A 26,460-nucleotide genomic window follows, 5' to 3' on the forward strand; every position below is an offset into this window, starting at 1 on the left:
GCCTCTGCTTTGTAGCAGAAATTGAAGCTACCAGATCTGGGTTGCAAAAAATCTGGATAACTATTAAGGGATAAAGCTCTCCATATTCAAATATTATTACATTAATTCTAGAGAGTCTCTAGATAAGTCTAGAATATCAGTAGAAAATCTTTGTTTTAGCAACTTCCATTCATATATTGCCCTTTGGAACAGAATAATTAAGAGTTGAATCCATTGCTTTAGATTATTGAATGTCTTCTGATGTCTTTGCACATTAAAATGGAAAATAAAATGCTGATCATGCTAAGGATGTGCATTAAGATTCTATTGCATCCTGAGTCTCAGAATGAACTGAGTTAATTTTGAAAGCTTTTGTAGCTAAGCCATAATAGGGAGGGTTTTTTTGATTGCTTGGTTCTGAATCTATACTTCACCAAAGCATTATGAGTGCTTTGGCATATAAAAATACTGATAAGAAGGAAGTGTTTACACTGTTTTCACTCTTCCTTGAAATCTGTCAGGTGGACCTATAAGAAGGAACACAAAAGGTGAGTGGTTGATACATCTATTTTCTAAACATGGATTATTTGATCATGGACATTTCATCACAGTGCTTTTTGAGAAGAATATTGAGATTTAATTTATGATTTGTTCAGGTCTAGACTCTCTGCTTTTGCTAGATATACCATCAAAGTAGGAAAAAATAACTTTTGATGAAGCAAGAGAAGAATTGTTTCTAGCTTGTATACTTATGTGGTACTTCTTATTACAACTTCTGGTTTTTCTCCACTAAACCTTTATTTTTCATTCCAACCTTTTTACAATTTTTTTCTCTCTCAAAGCAAAGTCTCCTCTCTGGGTATCCTCTTGCACCTTTTTATAATTTAATCAAAGAGACACTCCCCCCTTTTAAAATCTCTATGCATAATATTATTTTTATTTTTCACGAAGTCCTGTTTTCTTTTTAATTTCAGTTGTTTTCCTTTTAATTTCAGTTGGTGTTTTATTTTAATTAAAATAAACACCTCAATGGAGAGTGAGATCTAGATGTGACCCAGCCCAGGAAGACTGTTTGCATTGGAACTGGGTCTCAAAAAGCTGTATTTGGAATAGTATGCTTCCCTAGGTATATGATGGAAACCAGGAAGAGACAGTGTTACAAACCATTATGGTGACCTGCTGGTAAACTATCAGTGGACAGAAAAAAACATAAATTTGAAGTACCTCTTTATAAAGACACTAAGCATGGGGTAAATGCTGTATCTCTAAAATTTCTTAAGTGGAAATGGTGTACCAATAACAAAAGAATATTTCTTTTTGCAATCACATATATACATGGAATGGAGACTGGGCCTGACACTATCTAAAATGAGTTACAGCCCATTTTAACAAAAAATATACAATAGCAATATGGATACTACATGTACAAATTCATATCAGATTATATGCTGGTTTTGATCTAGCATAAGGCTGAGGTGTCAAACTCAAGGCCCAGGGGCCAGATCTGGCCTGTGGGGCTGCCCAGGAAACAGCAAAGGACCAGCCCACGTGCCTCCGCCAGCAAAATCTGAGCTCGTGAGGGCTGCGTGTGGCTCCCCCAAGCTCCATTTTCACTGGCAGAGGGGCTGCCCAGGAGGCCATCACAGTCAAAAATGGAGCTAAGGAGTCTGTTTTCACTGGTAGAGCTCTCGGACCACCACAGTCACACACCCCGACACAAGTGACATCATGCTGGCCACACCCACCCCGGCCCCCCGAGGTCAAACAACCTGATGCAGCCCTTAATGAAATCAAGTTTGACACCCCTGACATAAGGGATAGAGAGTTGCTCTGTATAAAAATTCTATCATAAATGCTATTATTTTAAAGCAGTCAGTCTAGTAGCAGCTATTCTTCAGCCCTCTGTAGACAGTTTGTTTTCTCTTGATCTCATGCATCAGCAATATTTAATGAGCCAGAATGAAAGTTGATCAATGCAAGATATAAATGCCCAGTTGAAGGAAACTAAAGCTAAACCAAGTGCTATATAGGGGTACATTTACTAAAAGTTAACCATAACCTCCCTTTTACCCATTATTAGTTATAAATTCATCTGCTAAAAATACATACATTTATCAAGAAATATTTGCTGATATATAGGAATTGGTGTCTGCTTTGCAAAAAATCTTAAATTCTGTTGGTACTGTGGAAGGTTAGGATGTTTGATTGAAGTAAGAAATATGAAGGTGCTGGTGATTATGATGATGAGATTATGTGTTAAAAGTGAGTTGTTTTCATAATGTGCACTTCTAAGCCTTTTAAAATTTCAGTTTAAAAATTGAATTGAGTTGTCTGAATATTACAAATCGTTACTATTTTGACCACAGATTTTTATTCCTGTTGCCAGAAATTGCCTTCTGTCCATTGACCTCTATATAGCAACAACATAACATTTGTGCCGAGGTTAGAGCTAACAGCAGGTAGAAGTTTGCTAATGTTTGATAAAACACATACAAACATACACACACACATATATTTAGAATTTCCAAGATTATAATCTTATGGTCTTTATAGTAAGATCAGAAAGATGTCATGAATGGAATAAGGAACACCCACGTCCTCTTAGTTCCAGAAAAAAATAAACTAGTTCTTTCCATTGCTTACAAGGGAGTAAATTTATGAGAAAAAGTCTACATGTAATGCAGTGAACAAATTTGTCTCTGAATCTGCCCTGCCCAAATGAAACAAGCATATAACTGTTACGGGTATATGTATTTGTATAAAAAGAATAGCTAATTTATTTAAAAATGGAGGAAGGAATGGGAACTATTAGACAAATACATTTTGTAAGGCAAAACAATAATGTTAACAGAAAAATAGTTATATTTTGAGATTTAGAATTAACATTCCAGTGATTGAAATAAGAAAAAAGACTGTTGTGAACTGCCTAGAATCACTATGTGAGTTTGGTGGTCATTTACATTTTTAAAATAAATAAACAGTGCATATAAAAGCAATGCACAAAAAAATACACAAGAAAACACTGCTATGAAGAGTGAAATGGAAGCTTAAAAACAGATCTGTTAGTCAATCAGATTTTTTAATCTTGATGGATTGCTTTAATCATGCTTTGAATGAAATCGACTTTGTTCAAAATATGCGACATACTTTCTCTGACTGTCATGTTCTGTTCCTCTCCCCCTTCATAAACTATTCAGTTGTAGCTTGTGTGCAGTCTTCAAATCCCTCCCTCTCCCTTATAAAAGCAATATGTAGATCAGAATAGGATACAGTACTGCTTGGGGATTTCTGGACAGATGAGGTTAATTGCCTTTGACTCTGCTTATGGCCATCAACTTGTCTCAGTCCATCACCAATCTATAACTTTACTTTTGAACATTGCTTTCTAAATCAGTACCCTTTCTATAACTAAACAAATGAAATATCAAAGCGGCAAGAAAATGGCAACTGCAAAATACTTAAGAAAATGAGGTTGATCTCTATTAATATAATGAGATAATTCCTCTAGGGTTTTTTTTTTTTGCAAAAATTAATTTCAGACAACATGCATTGGCATTTTAATTTTGACTTTTTAAAAAGTCATCTATTAAACGAACTGTTAGCAACTTTCATAACAAGGGGAAAATATTTTATTTATTTAAGAAAATTTATATGGCCATGCAACTCACCTCAGTTAGTCCAGGTGGCTTATATGGATAAAATCCCAATACAAAAATAATACAAAAAGCAAATTTAGTATCTGGTTTAACAATGTATTGAAGGAGTATGTATCATAAAGAAAAAACATAATAGTTTTATTTCAAGTATGGAATAAGGCAAATACTTCCTTATATCAAATGACATACGGGAAAATTCAGCTAAGCTGATGCACAACAGATAATGATTGAACTATAGAAACTGAACTTACATCATGAAGGTATAATTAGTATTTCAATTGATCTGATCATTTGGCCTTGATAAATTATTGAAATTTTGATAAAATATTAGAAATCACATTTCTCATGAAGATGATACATTCCATGAAAAAGAAATAAATATTAATGGTTTTTAAGCTATAGCATATAATAGCAACATAGAGAATATAAGAAACCGTATATGACATTTTATTTTAAAAAATCTAAATGAAAGCTGTGGATGGAACCACACTGGATATTTCAGTTATTAGGTAGCCCCAGATATTTTGTTCGTTACAGCCATTACAGTTAATCATTTAATAACATATATAATAATCTATCATTTTCAGTCATCAGATCATGGCACTATGTGTGTTGGTGTGTATAACAGTCTCCATTTCCCCAAACTTCAGAAAAAACACAAAAATAAATTGTGCCTTTATAGCAATTTCTATGTCTACCATAACTTAAGTATAACATGTTTTGCAAAGTGAGAAGAATCTGTTTTGTTTTGATGTTGGCTCTTTGCCCTTCTGGTCTACCACTTTCTGAGGAGTCATTGGCCCATCTTGGAGTGTGACCTTGAGACTCAGTCCTATCTGTCATTACTCAGAACAGACCTTAAGCATTTGGAGCAGCTTCAAATTTCCCATTGCTAGTATAGGATTTTAAGTCCAATGCAAACACAAATACTGTAGACCTTTTGTCAGTTGCAGGCTATGAAGATGAGAAGAGTTGTTCTGAATTTAGTAACTTTCTCTCATCTCTGCACAAGAAACCTGATGGAATAGAAGCGCTATGATCTTGAACCAAACTGTAGCAGTGTTTGTCTAGTAATCTACCTCTGTCCCACAGAACTTAATTTATGGTAGTTAGCACTCTTAATTATAGTTTTGATAAATGCATTATAGATGCCATTGAGGGGCTGGACAAAGAGCTGAAGAGGCACCGATGGCTTTGCAAAACCCGTTATTCATTTTTATCAAACAGACAAGTAATCACACCCAATATTCATGGTTGTTTTTTCACAATTCAATCATTTCTAAATATTTCAATCCTCAAAAGGTTGGAATTCAGTTTTGATCCTAGCATACCTGAACCTGAAAAACCTTCCTAAATGGCTCTAGTTTCAGTGATTTTCAAAGACAGATTCAGAGTAACATATTTGGCCAGTTGGAGCATCTGGAGCAGTATATTTACATAGTTCTTTGTGGTACAATTCAGTTGAGATCTTGCTCCCACACAAAGAATTCCATTCACTACTATAATTAGAGGCTTGGTGGTAAACCTTTACTGCTGGATTGGCTAATTTATGGGAAGAAAAACATTGAATGCTGAAGGCAAGAGCTGAAGTTTGTTATGATAGCAAAATCTAAGAGAATAACCCTGGTCATGTATACAAAAAGGAAGCAGTGAGGAGGTAAAAGCTGTGCTTGAAGATTGGGACCAAATTTCATTCCACCTTTATAAATACATTGCTCTGTTCCTAAAAACAGCATGCCTGTTAATGTATGTACATATGTATGTATGTATATATATATGTATGTTCTCTCTCTCTCTTTCTCTCTCTCTCTCTATATATATATGTATGTATGTATGTATGTATGTATGTATGTATGTACACTGCTTGCACTGACACGAAGCTGAAAGCACCAGCCTGAGGATGGCAAGTGGGACTTCGCTGAAACGTCGCCAAGATACTCTTAATCTTACATGGGAAAAGACCCGAACACACCTAGACCTACATATATATGTACAGTATATATGTAGCAACAGTGGAAGATAGTATGAAGGTATCTTGATATTCTCTGACCTTGGTTTTCTTTTTGCAAATATTTCATTACCAAACTAGGCTTTGACATGTGGGGATGGAGTTTGCTGGCTTTTTATGTAGGGCAGCTTGTCCTATCTGCCTTGATTAGGGTTGTTGTGGCTTGTGTACCTGCTTCTGATTGATCATCTAGCTGTAATATTTCATGATAGATTGTCTATGCCTATTGTGTTGGTGCTTTCTTATCTGTATGATGATTGCTGGATATGACATAAGGAAGGATGTTCCCAGGCTCTTTGCTTCCTCCTTGGGTCTTCGTTTCTTTTGCAATGTTTGCAGATCATGTTTTATTCTATACATCTGTTAACGACTGATCCATCAGAATGACTGGCTTCTAGGAATTTTCTTACATGCTTGGAATAAGCTTGATCAAAAATGGTTGCAATTTCCCAGTTGTGTTCATGATTAAATTTATCTATCTGTTGGGAAATTAAAGAATGTTCATCATGTCTTCAGACTGCTGCCAATTGGTGTCCATTTGTTTGTAATGCTAAATCAAGACAGGTGGGGGGAAAGCTGTCACCCATAAAAAGCCAGCAACTTCCAGTCCTTTTTGTCAAAGCATTGATGACGGCACCTAGTTTGGTACATTTGCAAGAAGAAAACAAAAAAAACAACAGCTAAATAGTACAACATATTTAGGTCATGTTAGCTAAAAGATTAAAAAATAAGAAAATCAATATTTTTGGAAGGCTCTACATTAATAAAGTCTAATTAAAAAGGAGTAACTTTTACTTATTTGCAATAGGAAATATTTATTTTCAACTAATGTAGACAAATCTCAAGAATTCAAGTTAAAATACTAAATGAGGCATGTAGACATGAACAGAATTTGCTTATTGGTTAGTAAAAAGAAACAAGATACGCAGATATGTAATTAGTTTTCAGACAAAGAAGTGGAAAACACTTTGTATGGATTGGCATTTGGAAAACCAAACACAGCCTGCTGGTAATATTTCCATAGGACCAAATTAAATTTCAAAAGGAAACTCTTAAAGCAAACCCAAGGGCAATAAGTTATTTATACCACACAGGAAGAGCAGGTCTAAAAATCTAGATTAAAAAGATTTCAGATCCTAAATCTCAAAGATTATACCAATTTACAACACAGCTACCCTCATCATTGTTGTCTCAGCCTTTTAAGATAGTCCATGTGCAGAGCCAGATGAACAAATTCTATTTTATTGTAAGGTTACATTAACAGAATCTTGCAGGTCTGAAAATACATTTCTCATCTGCCTTTACAGCTGAAGAAACTAGAGAGGGTACCTTCTGAAACATTTGCCATGCCCACATTCCTAAGTGCGGACTACTAAGCTGCCTTTTATCCAACTGTTACTCTGGCTGTGGTTCTTCCCTCTGTCTCCCAAGGTCATTTCCCTATACCACTACATTCCAACATGCCATTATACCATTTTTCACATTCCATGTTTTAAATATGGGCACAAAAATATAACGTATGGAAATGGAAGGCCCACTTGCAGTAAAGAGACAAAGATTCTAGGAATATCATAAACTTTAAAAAAATATTTATTTGTAACTTCAGCAAAACAGATTTAGATAAGATTGATTTCTTGGTATGAAACTACATTTTTGTAATATTATGGCAGCACTGTATCCTTCCCATCACATCTCCCAGGTTCATTTGAAAACATAAATAGGCAGCTGGTGACTCCAAAGCAGTTTGTAGCTCCATAAAAATGGAAGCGTGATCTCTAAAAAAGAAAAAATCCAAGAAGAAAAAGCATAATGTAGCTTCATCAACAAAGAAAAAAAACCACGAAGAGAAAAAAAACTTGTAAACATCACAGTAATACTCCTTTACCCCTTCAGCACCATCATTCCATCCATTCACTGGCAAAAAGTTGCCTGCCTCAATTTAGACAGTGGGATTTACTTTCCTGAGGGTTCAAAGGGGCCTTATGGATAGCTGTCTTTTAATGCCACCATTTCAAATCTTCTGATTGAAATATACACTCATATACACTCATGTCCCGGCATGATGCTTTATTGTGGAAGAGAGAGAGGCGGGATTTCTGGGAAGAGATGAATGAAGAACACCCAGAGTGTATACCAAAAGTATATAATCATAGCAAGGCATCCAGCTAAAGCAAGCAGACATCTATATTGGGCAGCAGCTGCAGGCAGATGATAACTTTAGTAGCAACACCAAAGGCATCATTTCATGTTGCATAGAGAAAGCAATGATAAACCACTTCTCTATTCTGAACCCCCCCCCCCCCACATAGATGAGGTAGAGAATATAGTTCTGGATGATGGGTTCTCCCAGCTCATATAGCTCTCAACATGCTACTGGGGAGGGGCTGAGTCCCTTTCAGGGTACTAATGTGTTTATAATGCAACTAGATTAAAGCCTCTGGGACATCTAGTCACTGATGTTGCCATGTAGGAAAAGGAAATATGAAGCTGTCAGGATAGAATTACAGCAGAAATTTGGAATGTAAGAAGCACTAACATGGTGAAGCCCAAATTGGTGAAAATTGTTAATGTATACTCCATTTATGCCATCTTAGACATTCATGAATTGAGATGGCTTGAAACTGGACACTTTCAGACAGAAGTTCATACTATTTGCTATTAATGACTTTAAACATAAAGGAGGATGGCCTGCCTTTCATGGCCAAGAAGGATATAACCAAATATTACTTGGATATAATGTAATCAATGACCAAATGGCACCAATTAGATTTCACATATAGCTCTTTGATAGAATGATTACTCATGCTTTTGTTCCAAATAATCGAGGAAGGAAGGAAGGGTCTGATGAGTTTTATAATCAAGTTCAATCTTAATTGATTGAACATACAAGCAAGATGTGCTCTTTGTAAGTCACTGGAATGCCAAAGTTGGAAATAGCAAGAAGGAAAAGACAGTTGGATTCCACGGTTATGGTGTGTGGAAATGACCTTGGGAGATGTCTATAAAGGTTCTCAGTCATTCAGATCATAGCTGTCTCAAAGGTGCTTTTTCAAGAAGCAATTGGACTTTCTTATTTTTCTTCATGGAAGTTTCATTTCTCATCCAAGAAGCTTCTTCAGCTCTTTAGTCCAGTTGCCTCTTGAAAAAGCACCTTTGGGACAACCATGACCTGGATGATTGAAGAAGCTTCTTGAAAGAAAAACAATAAAGTCCAGTTGCCTGTTTGAAAAAGCACCTTTGGGATGACCTTGGGAGATGGGAGGAAGAAATGTGGTCAAGGGGATGGTAACAGAAGAGAGGGCATAGCTTGCAGCTACATTGTAGGTTAAAAAAAAGAAGAAAGGAACTTCTCTAGCTTATCAGGCTGAAATGGCATAAGATTTATATTATCAGACTTGAAAGATTGATATCAGCCTTCCCAGGTAGGAAATGTGAGCAGATGAACTAATTCTAATTCTGTAAAGCTCACTAACAGAATCTTGCAAATGAAATAAACATTTTATACAATGACTGTTGAATACCATACATTTTTCACTTGCTTTTAGACAGTATGCATTGGCTTTCAACATGCAAATGTTAACTGCTTCTTCTTCATAAATGCAACTCTAACAAACAATGAATATATATATATGTATATGTATATGTGTGTGTGTATATATAATGTGTGTGTGTGTATATATATTGTGTATACACACATACAAATATACAAATACAAATGCAAAGTTTGCATACCTATATAAGAACTCCACAATATAACCTTGGGGACCATTACTATTAGTATCCTTACATATTAATAAAAATTGGATCTCCTTTTTTTTGCCTTTGGTTAAAGGACTGTAAACCAGTATGTTCAATTTGCTTTCACAATCCTCTCCCTTTTTCAATTGTTTGCATATACTGTATATCATTTGCAGGGGTATGTTTTATAAATACTTTAAATTTTAACCATTACATCTTTGTGGGGGCAAAACAACAGGATCTAAGATGGATACTTTCAGAATGCATTTTTACAAGTGGCATTAAAAAAAAGTGCTCACTTCTTTCGTGGTATTTGTGTTCAGTCACAAATCCTTTGCATGCATGGTGTTGCAATACATTCTCATGGTAGAAACTCATTTAAAACTGATCGAGGGCTAGTTTCAAAGCACACTTATTTTGTTTGATGTGATTGGTTACTAACAGTGACAAGAGGCTTGCTTATTTGATTATTTGGGATATGCCTGTCAATCGCAAGACATTGTTATAAAGTAATGTATATTTATATACTAGTAATATAATTTATCTCTTTAATATTTGTAAATAATTAAAGTGGTCTTTGCAACAAAATTGATAATTCTTATGAAAATATGTAATGATAATAATAATGGAAATCACCAAACATAAGAGAGAATTGGTAACTTTGTAAGTATTTCTGTGATTATTAAAATATATTTTCTTGTAATTTTGCATTCCACTAACATTTGTTCAGCAATGTTGGGAGCATTAGTCATTCAAATTTCCTAGTAATCTATTTTCAAGTTTGAAAGTTCTGATCTCAAAATAGTCTTTGGTGATAACAATTTCTTCTATTATTATCACTTGGCTGCTTGGATAACAATGTCATTGGAGCTAAATATATGATTGTATCTTATTATAAAGTTTTCAAGTGTTACTGAAATTCTGTCAGATAAAACCATAAGAATGCTCATTTTCTTTTGCCATACCACCTATTGCTAATTTAAAGGGATTTAGTTTAAGATGCTAAAATCCTGTGATTCGCTATTTAAACATGACTTTTTCCCAGATTTATGTTTCTTTCAGTTATGGATCTATCTCAGTATTTCATTATACTTGGAATAAAATAATTGTCATTTTGAGATACATTTTGCTTAAAAATGTGTTAAAAATTGGAGATTAAATTCAGTAACACAATAAAGATAATATATTAATATTGTAATACTAGAACAACATAATCTCAACAGTTTGTGAAATTAATAGTTTTATTAATTTATAATGGGAATGAGTAATTCATGGTCTTTCAGATGCTCCAGACTACAATTCTTTAAAGATTGATAGAAATTATAGTTCAGCAATATTTGTGGGGCCACATTTTTCTGATTTAAAGCATACCAAAAGTTCATGTGCGTAACAGTAATGTGTGTAACAGTAAGTCATTTAGTAATATAAAAGCCAAGTAAATACCAACATTATATTAATATTATGTCATTCATTCAGTTACTATTAAGAGGCAGGAGGATTAAAATAGTTGGTTCAAATCAAACCAGTAACAAAGAGGAAAATGCATAAATAATTTTTCCTAGAGTCCGGTATGCCCTTTCACAATTCTAAATTATAAGATGTTAATTAAGAAATAATTGTAGTTATAAAAAGTAAAATGAATCAGCAAATGTAAATCTGATTTACTTTGACAGTGAAATAGCAATAGACTTATATACTGCTTCACAGTGCTTCTACTGTCCTCTCCAAGCGGTTTACATAGTCAGCATATTGCCCCCAACAATTTGGGTCCTCATTTTACCCACCTCAGAAGGATGGAAGACTGAGTGAACTTTTAGCCTGGTGAGATTCAATCTGCCAAATTTCAGGCAACCGGCAGTCAGCAAAAGGAGCATGCAGTACTGCACTCTAACCACTGCGCCACCTCAGCTCATATAACTGTCAAGTACAAAAGATCAGGTCCACACATGAAGGTCCAATTAAACCGATTTTTTTTTTTTTTGCTAAGTAGCTTATTCACAGGAATCCTCTGAACCAAGGGCTAGAACCTGCTTGGAATTAAATAAAGGGGGTTGGATGTAATCTGCTTGTGGCTACATAGGGATTCTATGCTGATTCCTCTTTTAACTTCGCCTCCAGGTTTTTCTACTCCTTCTCCTATAATATCTTTGGTTAATAGGAAAACAAGTCTTCTTTACCTTGAGATTGTTTTTTGGGTAATTTTAAGAGCATGTAAGTGTAGTTTTTTACCAAGAACTCAGAAATAGCCCTAGTATTTACTGACAGCCTTCCATCAAGTCCAAATAAAGTATAATTTACCTTTGTGAGATCAGACTAATCCTTTCTTTTATTTTTCAACTGAGTGGACAAAATATATAATTTACTGTTATCAGTAGCATATATTTTCATTTTCACTTATTTCATTTGGTAACTTGTAGAAACTTTGAAAAACATTTTCTCAGCAGATTCACATTCTAAGCCCAAATGAATTTATCTGCCTTTGATGCCATTACAGTAGTGCTATAAAATTATGACTTGTAATGTGATACATCCGTGTCTGTTCCTCATCGTGTTGATGTCTGAATGACGAGACCTGCATCATGACACCACAACACAAACTCTGTTCTTTTGCACTGTATTGCAGTATCTTACACAAGTATTTAAAGTGGTAGAATATGCATTGCAAAGTCATGGATGCACATTTCATCAGCTGCTTTCCACCTATGATATGGAGCTGCTGATCACATACTTGAGGCCCTTAAATATCATTCCAGCAAGTAATACAGGTATTTAAACTTTTTAAAATGCCTCTCGGTGCTTTGATTTTGTTGTTGCATTTCAATTTAGAGAAAAATATACTATCCTGTAAATGTTTAAATTTAAAATCAACCAAATTATGTCAATATTTTTCCTGGAAACCGAGGATCCATACATCACTCTGATAAGGCAATACTATCTAACCAGAATCTAACTTTAAAACCCTTTGAATATAGCAGCTGGATATTTAAAATATGTATATGTATGTCCAGGGTATGTTACTTATAATATGATTGGTGCAGATAGCTTTTTATGGAGTATGATAACGTCCAAGCTGAAGTCAAGAGGGTGATACTGACTTTTAAAATCCTGGGGTCAAGATAATTTAAATTACTGATGCTTTATTTGGTTTAAATACAGGTTTGAGTGCCTACTAGGCAGAGGTATAATTTAAATATCTTTGAAAATAGCATCTCTAATCTAAGTTGCTGGTGGTTGCACATTTTCTTCTATAGCAGGTGATTTTTTTTTAATTGCACCTTTATTTTTATAAATAAGGTAGCAAACATATCTAATACTTATTCCTCTTGTTTTCCCCACAACCACCTACCCTTGAGGTGAGTTTGGCTGAGAGAGAATGACTGGCCAAAAGTCACCTAACTGGCTTTCATGCCTAAAATGGGACTAGAATTCATAGTCTCCTGGTTTCTAGACTAGAGTCTTAACCACTAAACCAAATCAGCTGTCATTGATAAGCTGTAGGATCCAGGGTTTGTGTGTGTGTAGAGGAGGGTATACTCTCACCATATTCATAGTACCTCCTCTTCCTTTCTGCTTTTGGGGAAGCATGTTTACAATGTGTTCAGGAACCCCCAAAGCAATTATTACAGCAGAAGCAACAGAGTGGTCAACGCCTGGAATGCCCTACCCGACTGCGTTGTTACAGCCTCAAACCCTCACAACTTCAACCTCAAACTGTCTACCGTGGACCTCACCCCATTCCTAAGAGGTTAGTAAAGAGGGCGTACATAAGCGCACCAGCCTGCCTACCGTCCCTGTCTTATTGTTCTCATTTATCTGTATTTACTTCCTTTGTTCATGTTTATGTTCATACCTATACTTGTTATCTTGTACATGTTTGACAAACAAATAAAATAAATAAAAGATATCGATACTATATCAGTATTACTGGTCCAGCAAGAATTGTTGGCCCCACATCTTGGAAAGAAGGACCACAGAGAAATGATCAGAGAAATGATCAGAGAAAAACAGCATGAATGAAACAGCAGCCTATCTTTTCTCAAAATATTGTATAGCCAGGAACTGGCTAACTCGGCATATATATGATTATAGATGCTCAATTTACATTTTTCTTTGAAAGCATATCAACTTCCTGTATTAAAATAATGCTTGCTCCATAGTTTGATGTGCAGATTTGGAATGTTTGACCAATGAGGACATTTGGAATTTTGAAAGCATACTGTCGGTATTCTTACCAAATAATCATAATCATTTCATTGCCTTTGTTATTACTGGGTACTAAGGAAATGCTCATTAGTAAAACAGTGCATGTATCAAGTGAACAACACATAAAGAAACAATATGTCAAGTACTGAAACTAGAAACCTCTGGTAGAAGACATGCATTTTGAAACACACAACTTAACAAAAATATTCCTGGTAGAATAAAAATATCTTCCCTATTCATCTTATAATGCAATAAAATGCCCATCACTTGCATTTTCTTAGTATTGTTATGTGCTATTTGTTTTCTAGAAGGTTGAGTTTACTAGACCATGTTGCATTCATTACAATAGCTCACTAAATAAATATATATATTATAGAATATCTCAGAAAATGCTAGGAACTATTCTTAGGCCATGCACAGATGTATATTATAAAAAATAACCACAAATTATTTGAAACATCACATTTTCACTTGACTTCACAATGGCATAGATGATAGATAAAAAATGTCTTACCTGATCCAAAATCTACAAAACAAAACCATCTATCCTACAGAAAATGAAAGAGAATATGCTACTGAAATTCACATGCCCATAGCAGTAATTATGTGTTTTCAAAGAGTTTACTTGGAAAACTTTCCCTTAAAATATGCATCAGGAAAAGTGCTTGTCAAAAAAAAAGAAAGAAAATAATGGATTGGGATTTTTAAAATAAACGTATCTTGATGGCTGAGTAGCAGGCAGGCCTGGTTATTAATATGGATGGAAGTGCACCTTTAAGGATCAGTTTTATATATGGGATCAAGAAGTATGGTGTATAATCAGGAAAACCTAATAGATTTGTTCCTAAAAGTAATCAATTGAGCTAGATGTGAAAGATACTTCCCTGAGCTTTGGTTGTTTGCTTGCAGACATAGCATTTTTATTCAGTTTACTTCATAACACAAAATCTATTACCTGAACTTTAGTATTTGCTATTACTTCCTAATAATAATTCAAGTTAAATGAACTGTTAGAAAATGTTTGGCATAACTACCTAAGAAGCAAATTATCTTGGTCATATTTTTCTTCCTATCTTAAGCAGTTGTCAGAGTGATAGAAACGGAAATGACATGGCTCTTGTTATTTTGGAGAAAACAATATGAATTTGGCAATTTACTTTACAACAGTATTTATAACTGCCTTTCCATTGTATAAGCCAGGGGTCGCCAACCTTTTGGACCTCAGAAACCACCAAACTCATAATTTTAAATCCCGGGGACCACTAATATGAATTTTGACTGGCAGTGGCTTGCTGATGTTGGTGGGAGAGAGAGAGAGAGAGATCTGATCTAACCTCTCTCTCTCTCCCCCTCCCTCCCTTCCCCCCACCTCTCTCTCTCTCACACACACACGTAGGGGTGGGATTCAAATTTCTTAACAACCGCTTCTGTGGGCATTGCCTAATTTGTGGGTGTGGTTTGGTGGTCATGTGACTGGCTGGGCATGGCTTGTATGTAAATATTATAAATATTTATATACATGTTGAATTTTTTATAACAAAAAGAGCAACTTTTACCCAAAATCAGGCAAAGCAGGCAGGGAGATTGAGTTGCTCACAGAATCACAGATTCACTTAGAGATCTGTGTTTCTGCCATTGGCTAGCTGAGTCTGCACTGCTTCAGTCCTGAGGAAGGTTCGGCTCTCTAACTGTCATTTCTAAAGAAATGTTATTCAGAGGCATCTGGTACTATCTGGAGAATAACACAGCACTTATCACAAAGCAGTGTTTCTTATAATATAGTCCTAGAATCCTTTCAAGGATCCTCAAAATCATTAACAGCCTATGTTGAAAAATAATACAATAATAAAATCCCACCAAACAATTGTAAGAAGGGGTAGTTGCAACAAATGCATCAATTTCAAATATTGATAAATATAACCCATACAAACAAAAGCTCTTGGGGCTTCTCCACAATTTTTAAAATTGAAAATTTGTCCTGAGAGAAAAAAAAGCATATAGTAATCTATGTTGTTCATCCATGAGACATGTTTTATGCCAGAGTAAGATATGCAAGACTCTAAAATAAATTTCCTGCAATAACAAAAAGAGGCATAGAAAAGCAATAAGCAATCTATGAACAATGACTTTTCAAAGTTAGTATTTTAAAATGTTTGGGATGGAGTATTTGATTTGATACTGAAAGTAAAGTTGGGGACAATCTTCTCATGCTTGGGAATGTACCATAAAGAAGATCTTTTAGTTATAAATATGTAATATGTTAAAAGGCTCTTATCTAAACAATATTATAAACTCCTGCCATGTGCTCTTATTATCATTCATGTATTCTTAAGAGTTCGTGGATGTAATGTAATATTGTTGTTCTGTCAGTTGTGTATATGTGACATTTTTGTTTGGTATGCTATTGAACTTTCAGATTACTAAAATGCAAAAACCATGTTGCTGTGCTTGCTTATTGAACTTTGCAACCAGATTGCAAAAAGTATTCACTGGCAAAAAGTTGCATGAATCCAATATCAGAGAGGGATGTTTTGCACTAGTGTTATTCATAAGCTATTTGATTTAGTGGCTTCACTGTTTCTTCTTTGCTCGGCTCAGCTTAATGACTGACTGGGCAGGAACAGACTATCTGTTTGCTGCTTTTGTTGTCTGCTGTGGAAATTTTTCTATCCATCTTATTTCCATCCTACAGCCTACAACTATCCCCAAAAAGTTGTTTTATTATTTGTTTTCTGTCAACTAGTTTGAGGGCACTGTGCTGGAATGGATTATGTGTGAAAGTTAATACAGTTCTGTTAATACCGTTCTGTTTTTCTATCACTTTGCTTTTTTGTTATTATTTTAATGGTTCTGCACATTCTTGATTATTATGTACACTGCCCAAAGTCACTAAAGCAGGATAGGCAGCTTATACAAATGTGCTTAAATAAATAATAATAATTAAAAAATAATACATCTCCTATATAATCATTTGAAAACCAATGGCCAACCCATTGGCTGATCTTCTATGGGTTGTAAATGTGAAAGTGAGGCTTTTGCCTTGTCTTTGGCAATCGCCACGGGCAAATATTAGTCTTTGCTTGGACTTTTCTTGGCCGCCTGCGTCCTGTGTGTTCTCCGTGTGGCTGTGCCTCCTCCGCGGGACACTCTTAATCCTTATTTTCTGGATTAAGATGTTGAAGATGACCCGAAAGAATCATCCGGGAGGTCAGGGGAAGTTCGGATGGGGCCCGGGCAGTCCCAACAGGCCCCATCCTCATTCCGGGCGAAATGTTTTTTTCTGAGCATGGCTGGTTCACCTCATCCTTCCTCCTTCCGGAGGCAGCGATGGGAATGATTTGCTGCAAATGACATCAGCTGCCTGTTGGCAAAGCGGCGGCGGCAGCGGCAGCAGCAGCGCGTGGCTGTGCCGGGTCTCCCCCACCCCGCCTGTTCGTCCTCAGCCGCCGCCGCCGCCTCCCTCCGCCTTCTGGCCAGGTCCCAGCCCCGCACTGTCTCGGTATAAAAACCCGCCGCCTCCCCGCCCTCCCTCACTCTCCCAGCTGCCTGGAGCGCGGCGGTGCCTCTCGGCGCGCTTCTTCTTCTTCTCTCCCCCCCACCCCCCCGCAGAGGGAGGCGCCTTTGGAATTAAACCCTTTCGTCGCCTCCCCTCTTTCCTCCGCCGTCGCCTCGAGAGAAGCGGCGAGGGAAGGCGCTGCGAAGGAGGGAGGAGGAGGAGGACCAGGAGGGAGGAGGCGGCGGCGACCACGACGGGCTTGCCAGGATGGCGACGGTGGTGCTGGAACCCGAGTCGGAGCCGTCTTGTAGCCTTCCCAGCGCGGTGCCCCCTTCGCCGAGCCTGTCGCACCGTTTTCTCGACAGCAAATTTTATCTGCTGGTCGTAGTGGGCGAGCTGGTCACCGAGGAGCATCTGAGAAGAGCCATAAGCAATATAGAGCGAGGTAAGGCGGCGGCGTTGCCCTAGTAGTTCCTCCCTCCCAGTTTCTCCTCTCTTCCTTCTCTCCTGCAGGATTTTCGGGAAGGGGGACTTCGTTTTTCCCCCCTTCCCTTCCCTTCCCTTCCCTGTCCCCACACCCCCTCCAGGAGCTCTGGCTTGGCCGAGGGGAAAGGGGAAGAGATCAGAGGCGCCCTACAGGTTGCACAAAAGTCCTTGTTGCCACCGTCTTCTGTGGTGGAAAGAGAGAGAGATTCGCTGCAGTTACCCGAGCTGGGATTCTGCCTACGACCTTGGTACCCGCCGCCCCCTCCGTTCCCATCGGAACTTCTGTTCCTTGTCTGTTTATGGTGCAATTCTCGGGGACTACTTGGGCTGATCTCCTGGTTCCAGCCCAGTGGAGATCCCAAAAAGGAAAATCTGATGCAACCACTCCCTTCTCTCTCTCTCTCTCCCCCGCCCCTTCCCCTCTTTTCTCTGTGTGGATGCTTGTGCTAGGAGGGGTGAGGATTCTCTCTCTAGAAGTGCAGTGCTACTGTAGCCAGCCGTGTCAATATTTAAAACTACCCCCCCCCACCCATCTCGGTCCCATTTTCCAGAGAGATTCACACTTCTAGGCGTGCCCTGTGCAGAGAAGAAAGAAAGAAAAGCTGCAGGGAGGCACTGAAGGGTGTGGAGGCAGCAGTTCTTGCCTGATGAGAGAGGAAGACATGGCACCCTTGTAATTGATGGCTTTGTTGTTGTTGTTTTTCTTTTAACCATAGCTGACTTCGAACAACAAGGAGGTTAAGAGTTGATCCCCTCCTCATTCTTAGGAAAAACCTTGTTCTCTGGGGATAGGGCAATTCATCCATATTTCCAGAGATGTAGGACAGGAAGCAGAAGGAAATGAGATCTTGGGAGGGATAATATGTCCAGGGAAATACTGTAAGGTTTTTTTACCACATGAAATACATTTCCTGGAGATATATAAGGATGCCTCCGCTTCTGAAACGGGCAAATATGTGGGGTATTGGGAGTATTTTGCCTTTCCACAGAAAGATCTGCAGTTGACTTTGGCATTTTTGCTGCACCAAGGGGCACGAGGAAGGAGGGTGCAGTTGATCTTGAGTTTTACTTTTTCCTTCTGCGAGTCATTCCTCCCCTCCCTATTGTCATCATTCACACACATCCCCCCCCCCATTCTAGCTCAGAGCAGAGGTTGTTCCAGCCTTTGCTTGCCAGCAACAGTGTCTCCTTTTTCTTTTTCTTTTTTTCTTTTTCCTCCCACCTCTCTATGCTGCTGCTAGAGAGTCTGCCCAGAGATACCAGGCGGTGTGGTGGGCGTGGTGCAGTCCGCAGTGCGGTCCCTATGGCAGCCCATAGCTGACAAAGGGCGTTTATACAGTCAAGGAGAAAAAGAGAATTAGATTTAGGATCCAGTTGCATACTGTCTGCCTTTGCTCCCTGAAAATTGAGGAGAAGGGGCTTTAGAAAGCTCTGGGGCTGCAAAATATGCCACTTCTGAACAGAAATACAGCAGCTTCTTTTGTTTCTAACTTTCGGCCATAAGTGATGTGGAATTTTTCCCCCCCTCATGCTTTCTGAGCACAGTAGAAATCTATTTTTTTCAAGACAAATAACATGCAGAAATTATAACTGTAGAGTAAGGAACACTTTATTTGTTCTATCTTACTGTTGCTTGGATACAGATTATTACAGTTTCTTTCAAAAGTCGCAGTACTGTAAATTTAAGAAAAGCAAAATGATACGTATTTTTGAATATCAAAGCTGGTTATATTCATAACCGAGGCAAATTTCCCTTTGATTATTCTTTCCTTAGAAAAGGAAAGCAAAGGATTTCAGCCATTGTCAGGAACCCTTGGCTACATTTAGGTGTGGTTCATAATTACTTTGGGATTTGTTCTTGATTTTGTATTCTAGTAAATTTGCATTGATAACTCTTTCTGTAATCATACCAAAAGTTGCTGGAAATGATCTTTGATCATTTTCTTTCAACTACACCTAAAAGTTTTAGTCTGAATTTGTTGCATTTTGATTAATAATTTAATAAGATTAAGGCATTTGATGTCAGTTTTTGCTTCAAGAAAAAGAAACAAAATTCCTATATTGATTTTTTTTTTTGTTTTTTTTGTTTTTTATTGCATAGTTCAATTGTAGCATTCTTGATACTGGATTCTGAATACAAAATGATGACACTTATAAACATTTGGGGGATTTGCCCATGTCGGTCGTTTAAACCTTGATTAGAAAAGTCTAGAGATTTCTTTGTTAAAATAAACAGCAGCTTGATTAAATGTCTAGTTGAACAAGGCTTTTGCAGCAGGGCCTTCCTGGTTTCATGAATCTGCAATCTTAGTTTTGGCCCTTGGACACCACCCTGGAAAGTGCTCAATTAATATGAATCACTGCAGAGAAATCTGAGAGCCCATCATCTATGGATGACGTAGTAAAGGATTGTCTTGAATGAATTGAAAAATGTTTTTTTTTAATATTACCGAAGGAGATTTAGAGATGATAGCTATTTAATAATTATAGAAAATCAACTACAATATTTATTTCCATACATCCATTCCTAACCCACCTTCCAAATACTTTAAAACCTATGGAAAATCTAACAATTGTAAGTCTGCCCAGATTGCTGATAAGACCTGAACTGACAGAAATGATTGACAGACCTATTTTTATTTTTTAGAAGGGAAATAAAAATTCCTTTCAGTAAAATGAAAAATTCCTTTCATTTTAGTAATCACTCATGTTAATATATAAGATCAACTTTTCTACTTTTTAGTGTAGAATTCTGTGTGATAATTGTGTGAGAAATGCTGACTCACAGAGCTCTATTGTGCAGACTGATTTAACAGTGGATGTTTAATAGGCTTCCATATTTAATTTCAAACAAGGCTTGCTTTTTGAGAACTTATGATGTATATCTATTGTTTTTAAAAATAATTCTTGCAAAAGCCAGTATTCTAAAAATAACTGAATTTGATTACCAAATGCTCAATAACATCTTCCTAACTTAGTGTTCTCAAACGTGATAGCTAAGGATTATAAGATTTGGTACAAAGCAATCTTTCAGAAACGTCCAGCTAAATCTTTCATTTACCAGAATGAATGTTCATATAACATAAAAATTGAAAATATTTCAGTTCTGTCATATTTGTGTGAATGATCCCGAATATATTATCCATATGTTTCCCATTCTGAAACAATTTTTGTTAACTAGATCCCATAAAATATGAACACTTACATATTCTTTGTATACCTGGAAATGATGTGAAGTGTATTAAGATTAAGAAAAATAAGATTCAAAACATAGCAAACCTGTATATCCTAATATAATAACTGTAGTACCCTGTTTCTCCAACAATACGGCCTCCCCCAATAGGAAGTCCCAGCATGTTTTATAGGCATGAAATGAAATTAAGCCCCTCCCCCCAAATCAAGGCCTATATTAAAACATGCGAAATGGGAGGGGAATGGCAGGGGGGGCTTGCCATTAGGAAGTACTTTTGTTGCACACCCAGATATGGTGCTGCCTGCGTTGACCCCGATACGAAGTGCCCCACCAATGCCGAGGTCAACATCCAAGCCGTTGCTGCCCGCCGGCCCAAAGATGTAAGGGGTGGGGAAATAAGTCACCCCCGAAAAGACAGCCTAGCCATTTTTTCGGGGCTCAAAAAAAAATAAGACCCGGCCTTATTATATGAGAAACATGGTAGGTCAGAAGAATTTTCTGTATATCTTATAGAAAAACTATTAATCAGATGTCCTCCAAATAGTCCAAATAGTTTTTAAATACTCTGTACAATTTAGATCAGCCTGATTTTATACTAGTCAAAGATTTGTAGTCAAACAGGAAAAAAAGTTTTAAAAATATGATACATGCACTATTGGATGTAAGAAATTCTGGATCAATGGGAAGATCTTCCAACAGAAAGTATTGCATGTCACAGTAGATAATAAATGCTGACATTATGTAGGGTGATGTCCTACACTCCTAATCAAGGCAGAAATTGCTTTCTGTCAAGTCAAACCTTTTGTGGAAATTTGGCAGAGGTTTACTAATGATGTCACAGTTGAAGTGGAGAAAACCGAAGAAGAAATCACTCTTTGGACTTTTTTTGACATTATTGAATTTCAAAGAGTTCCATTAAAAGCAGGATAAAAGCAAACTGATTGATTTAACACAATAATATGGATTACCCTTTGGAAATTTTCAAAAAGGCACACTTCCAAAATTGTGTACTCAGTGCACTCAGCAGATTAAAATATTATTTAATTTCACTGGCTTAAATTTTTTAAAAAGTAAGCCAACCTGATGTATTCTGGAAGCAATTAGAATGAAATAATTTCTAGAAAGCATGAACATGGTTTAATTATTTTATTGAACATTTATTTATAAAATATTTTCATTTCTGTTGAAATAAAACAAAAACGAGATTAGCAACTCAGCAGATATGCTACTGAAGCACTGAAAACTGTTGATGTTTTAATTTAGCACACTCTTATGTTTTTGCTGTGTTGGGAATTCGAATGCTCTGTAATTCATACAGTAATCTCTCACCTTAAACAGTTCTAGCTCAATAGGTGTTATCTCCATCTGGTGTCATGGAACTGGTCTTTTACTCGTATGACAGGATTTTGTCTTCTCACCTCTGAACTCTTCCAGCCTCCAAATTGCTTCTTCAGAGAGATGATGCCTAGTGATTGGAGCAGATATAATAGGGCATTGTTCTAAACATTGTTCTACCAGTAGACAATAATTGGATTTATTTATATCCATTCATTACATTGCCCAATTTATTTGGAAATGGTCTTACAGGATCATTGTTGAAATAGAGTCTGACAATAAATCTGTCAATAAATCTGTTTGTCACAGTTTTTCCAAACTTCACTTAACCATTACATTTAGATCAGATGATGAAATCTACAACCCAGTTAAAGAATTACACACACAGACACACACACAGACACACACACACACACACAGAGAGAGAGAGAGAGAGAGAGATGTGTCTCTGTGTGTATGTGCAATTATCCCCTGAACTCAATACACAAGCCTGATGATGGCAGATGAGATTCTGCCTCTATAACTTTAAAAGCACAACTATAAAGACATGGGAAAATACCCAAAGAAACTGGAGGCTTTTAAGAAGAGACTGGACAACCATTTGTCTAAATGGTATAGGGTTTCTAGCTTAAGCAGGGGGTTAGACTAGAAGACTTCCAAGATCTCTTCCAACTCTTTTATTCTGTTAATACATTCCATTGTAATAAGAAATCATATTATTAAAAAAACTGTCTAAAAGGCAGAGAGAACATGCTGTATGAAAGTTACTATTACCAATACCAAAACACTTTTGGAGCTGTTGTATTCCACTACAGCTTAAAATAATTATTATTTCAAACATTAAATTATTGAGATGAAATTAAACTTTTGAATTTAAAATTCTCTTTACCCAGAATTTCTAACAGGTTTGCCTAATTTTCTAGGCCCATTTGTACAACCAATTCTAATAACAGATTAATCTGTTTACATCTATCTCAATCCCAAAATATGGAGAATGCTGTCAGCCCTCCAAGGTAGACCAGACTAGGAACTAAAATCACATCAATTAGTACTACTTTTATTGTAAGGTTATAGTAACAGAATCTTACAAGTCTGAATGCATTTCCTTTTTCCTCCCTCCCTTTATTTTCAGGAAAACTAGGGAGGGTTTTGTCCCAGACATTTACTTGGATTACAGATTGGGTTGGACTCAAATTTATTTTATCTAACTATTGTCTTGGTTATAGGTCTTCTACCTGTACTTCAAGGGTTTTTTTTTTTTTGCCATTACAGATCCTGAAAAGTAGTAGTTATTTTCTGATCTCATTGAAACTCCTCTTGCAGGGCTCTCCTGGGACTCCCAAATCCTTGCAATTGGTCCTCAAAGCCTTTCCAAAGTTAACATCAAAATTGATTTTAAATGTAACATAAGGGAAAAAATTGGAGAGCAGTCTTATACTTTGTAATTTAAGTTATTTAGTCAATTTCAATCCAGTGAGGTAAAACTCAATTTTTGTCCTATCTTAACCACATTGGGAGGTTCGTCCCCATCTCCCACCCCAGTCCACCCAAAGGCCAAATATAATCCCACCAGAGAAATATTGAACAGCCCCATCCTTCTGATATTACTGCACTGTTCTGGTTGCTGCTTCCTTTAATTAGCTGACACCTGCTGTTCAGGTACAGTGTACAAAGCTATAAAATGTTACGTGCATACAGGTTTGTAGAAGAATTCATATTGTCTTATTGACCGAGCCAATAGAACAGATGGGGAGGGAGGAAGAAGGTGACCTTTTAAAAAATTAATGCAATAATTAGGACTTGCTTCCAGGCGCAATGGTTAGAGTGCTATACTGCAGGCCGCTTGTGCTGACTATCGGCTGTTCATATCCCAGCAGGCTCAAGATTGACTCAGCCTTCCATCCTTCGGAGTTGGGTAAAATGAGGACCCAGATTGTTGGGGGCAATATGCTGACTCTGTAAACCACTTAGAGAGGCCTGTAATGCACTGTAAAGCGGTATATAAGTCTAAGTGCTATTGCTATTTGCATTTATTATTTTAAAAATTATCTAAGATGATTGCATGCATTTAATACTTGGAACCTGTGTGTCATATAAATAAATGATAGCTTTTAAATTTATAATACCTTGCTGGAAAACGTTTCAGTGTAACACATTGAATTAAGTTTACTGCTACTTATATAAAAATGTAAACTCAAATTTTTCAAGACTTTACAAGGAAGCATCGATGTATCATCTTGGCTGGCCTCCCATATTTAATTTCCCTTATGCCAGGCCTTGCTGATAGTAAGCTAGGAACTCATAGTATTGCTAGATTTATTAGTATACAGCATATCTGCTCAGTAACGTGTGCTGGATACAGCTGCAGTTGATACAAACTAAAGCAGGGGTATCAAATTCAATTTCATTGAAGGCTGCAACATGGTTGTGTTTGATCTTGGCGGGGGGGGCGTGGCATAGCCAGCTCAATATCACTTGTGTTGGGGCACCTATAGTGGCCTGAGTACTCTGCCAGCAAAAACGGTCTCCTGAGCTCTTTTTCAGCTGCGACAGCCTCCTGCAACCCTCTGCCAGCAAAAACGGGGCTTGGGTGGGCCGCGGGTGGGCCCCTCAAGCTCTGTTTTTGCTGGCAGAGGTACCATGGGCTTGTCCTTCACTGTTTCCAGAGCAGCCCTGGGACCAGATCTAAGCACTCAGTTTCACATGCCTGGGCTAAAGGGTGTGAGCAAAATAATTGTACCTTTGGGCAGAATAAAACAGGCAACAAAGTTTATGTCGGTCATGTAAATGTCTATTTAATTGATTATATTATGGTTACTGTAGATATGGGGAAAGAACCTGTGGCCTTTTCTACCTTATGTACTTAAATGACATAGCTGGCCTTGGGTATTATGCATTTTAACCATATGCTAGAAAGCAAAATAACATCTATATCTTATAACTCTGTTAATTCAGCCTAATTGAAAAGGTAGTTCTGGGGGGGAAATGGAGGACAAAAATCTATGTATATTGTCTGAGCTGCTGGGCAAAGAAAGCAGGTTGGTAGAATCCAAGAACGAATACATTCCCAAACTTATGGTTAGATAAATCAAAAGTTGATGGTTTGTGAAAGGCTGCCATAAAGTTAACACTCATTGTACAGATGTGATAGAGATTTAATGAGGTGATTCAAGACAAATGTGAGGTTAAATGAGAAGAAAGCAGTATTCCCTGATGGGACAGTTTGTTCAGACCAGACAAAAGCGTTTCATAGAGCTGGATTTTTCTATGGGTGAAAGTAGATGGAATCCTTTAAGAAAGTGGTCCTCAACCTTCCTTGCTCTGCAGACCAGCAGTGGCAGGTGGTGTGGGGCAAATATGTTTTGTACACACAACCTTATCTTGCCCATGTACAAGTGGAACTCTGCCCACATGCCCACTGTTTGCACGGCCCAGTTGGTTTGGGTATCCCTGGTTTGAGACAATGGTGAGAGATGAAAAGGATTAGTGTCAGGCACTATGCTTAGGAAATATTACATTGCCTACCTCCTTCAAACAGAATACAGTTATGGTGGAAGGCCGTAAGAGGTAACAGTAGTGATGTATGGAAGGCTAGCTGCCAGAACCCTATATGTTTCTTGTCTTTATGTGTTATAGTTCATTTGGAATTTCATTTGGAACTGTGCCTACTTAGCACAAAAAGGGCAAAATTAACCAGGTAGGAGCATTTTATGGAGAAGGTGCCAGGTAGCATTCCGATCAGTGGTGCGTTGTAACAGGCTATGTCTCCCGGGGTAACTGTTTGATAATTGGGCAGGATCACAACATGTTTTTAAAATTCCAAGTAAACACATCTGCACAAAAAGTGTTGGCGTACACTGAATGTATAAGCTGGGTACATAAATCTGAGCAGCACACTAATGAAGGCCTTTTCTGGGATACAGTCCTGATCACTGTTGGCAAAGTGCTTGTCATAACCTCAAAGAGATTCCCATATTTATCTTGCCACCAGCCCTCCAATATTTATGTCAGCAAAGTCTTTCTTCACTTAGTTGTTCTTTCACTCATTTTTATTTCTGGAGAGATTTGTTTCATTTTTCTTTGTCTGCTCATAATTGTTATAGTGATGGATTTTCTGTGGTTGTAATGACAGATTATTTTAATTTTGTTACCTTTTGTAACGCGGTTGAGTGCTTCTGTAGGGAGAAGGAATCCTAGTTTACAAATACATGCATGAATTCATAAATATTTATAGCATAATGATTTAGATAAAGTGTTTTTACAAGTAGCATAAAACAATTAGTCCAATGTTTTTATAGAATGTTGCAAATTGGTTAGCTGCATCATCCTTTTGTAAATGCCACATTACCATCCTATAAACTTGCTC

The 26,460-nt window shown here is 37.1% G+C and overlaps 1 protein-coding gene across 1 annotated transcript in view; it reads left to right on the forward strand.

Moving 5' to 3' along the window:
* Positions 1–16,947: 16,947 nt before the first annotated feature.
* The window catches only part of MAP1B (microtubule associated protein 1B), a 56,737-nt gene continuing 47,224 nt past the window's right edge, over positions 16,948–26,460 (forward strand). Inside the window, exon 1 of the mRNA XM_026718259.2 lies at positions 16,948–17,525. Coding sequence (XP_026574044.2) covers positions 17,348–17,525 — 178 coding nt within the window. The 5' untranslated portion in view covers positions 16,948–17,347. The remainder of the gene's footprint in view (positions 17,526–26,460) is intronic.

This window comes from Pseudonaja textilis, chromosome 2 (genome assembly GCF_049901715.1).
Source record: "Pseudonaja textilis isolate UNSWEBS1 chromosome 2, rPseTex1.2, whole genome shotgun sequence".
NCBI lineage: Eukaryota > Metazoa > Chordata > Lepidosauria > Squamata > Elapidae > Pseudonaja > Pseudonaja textilis.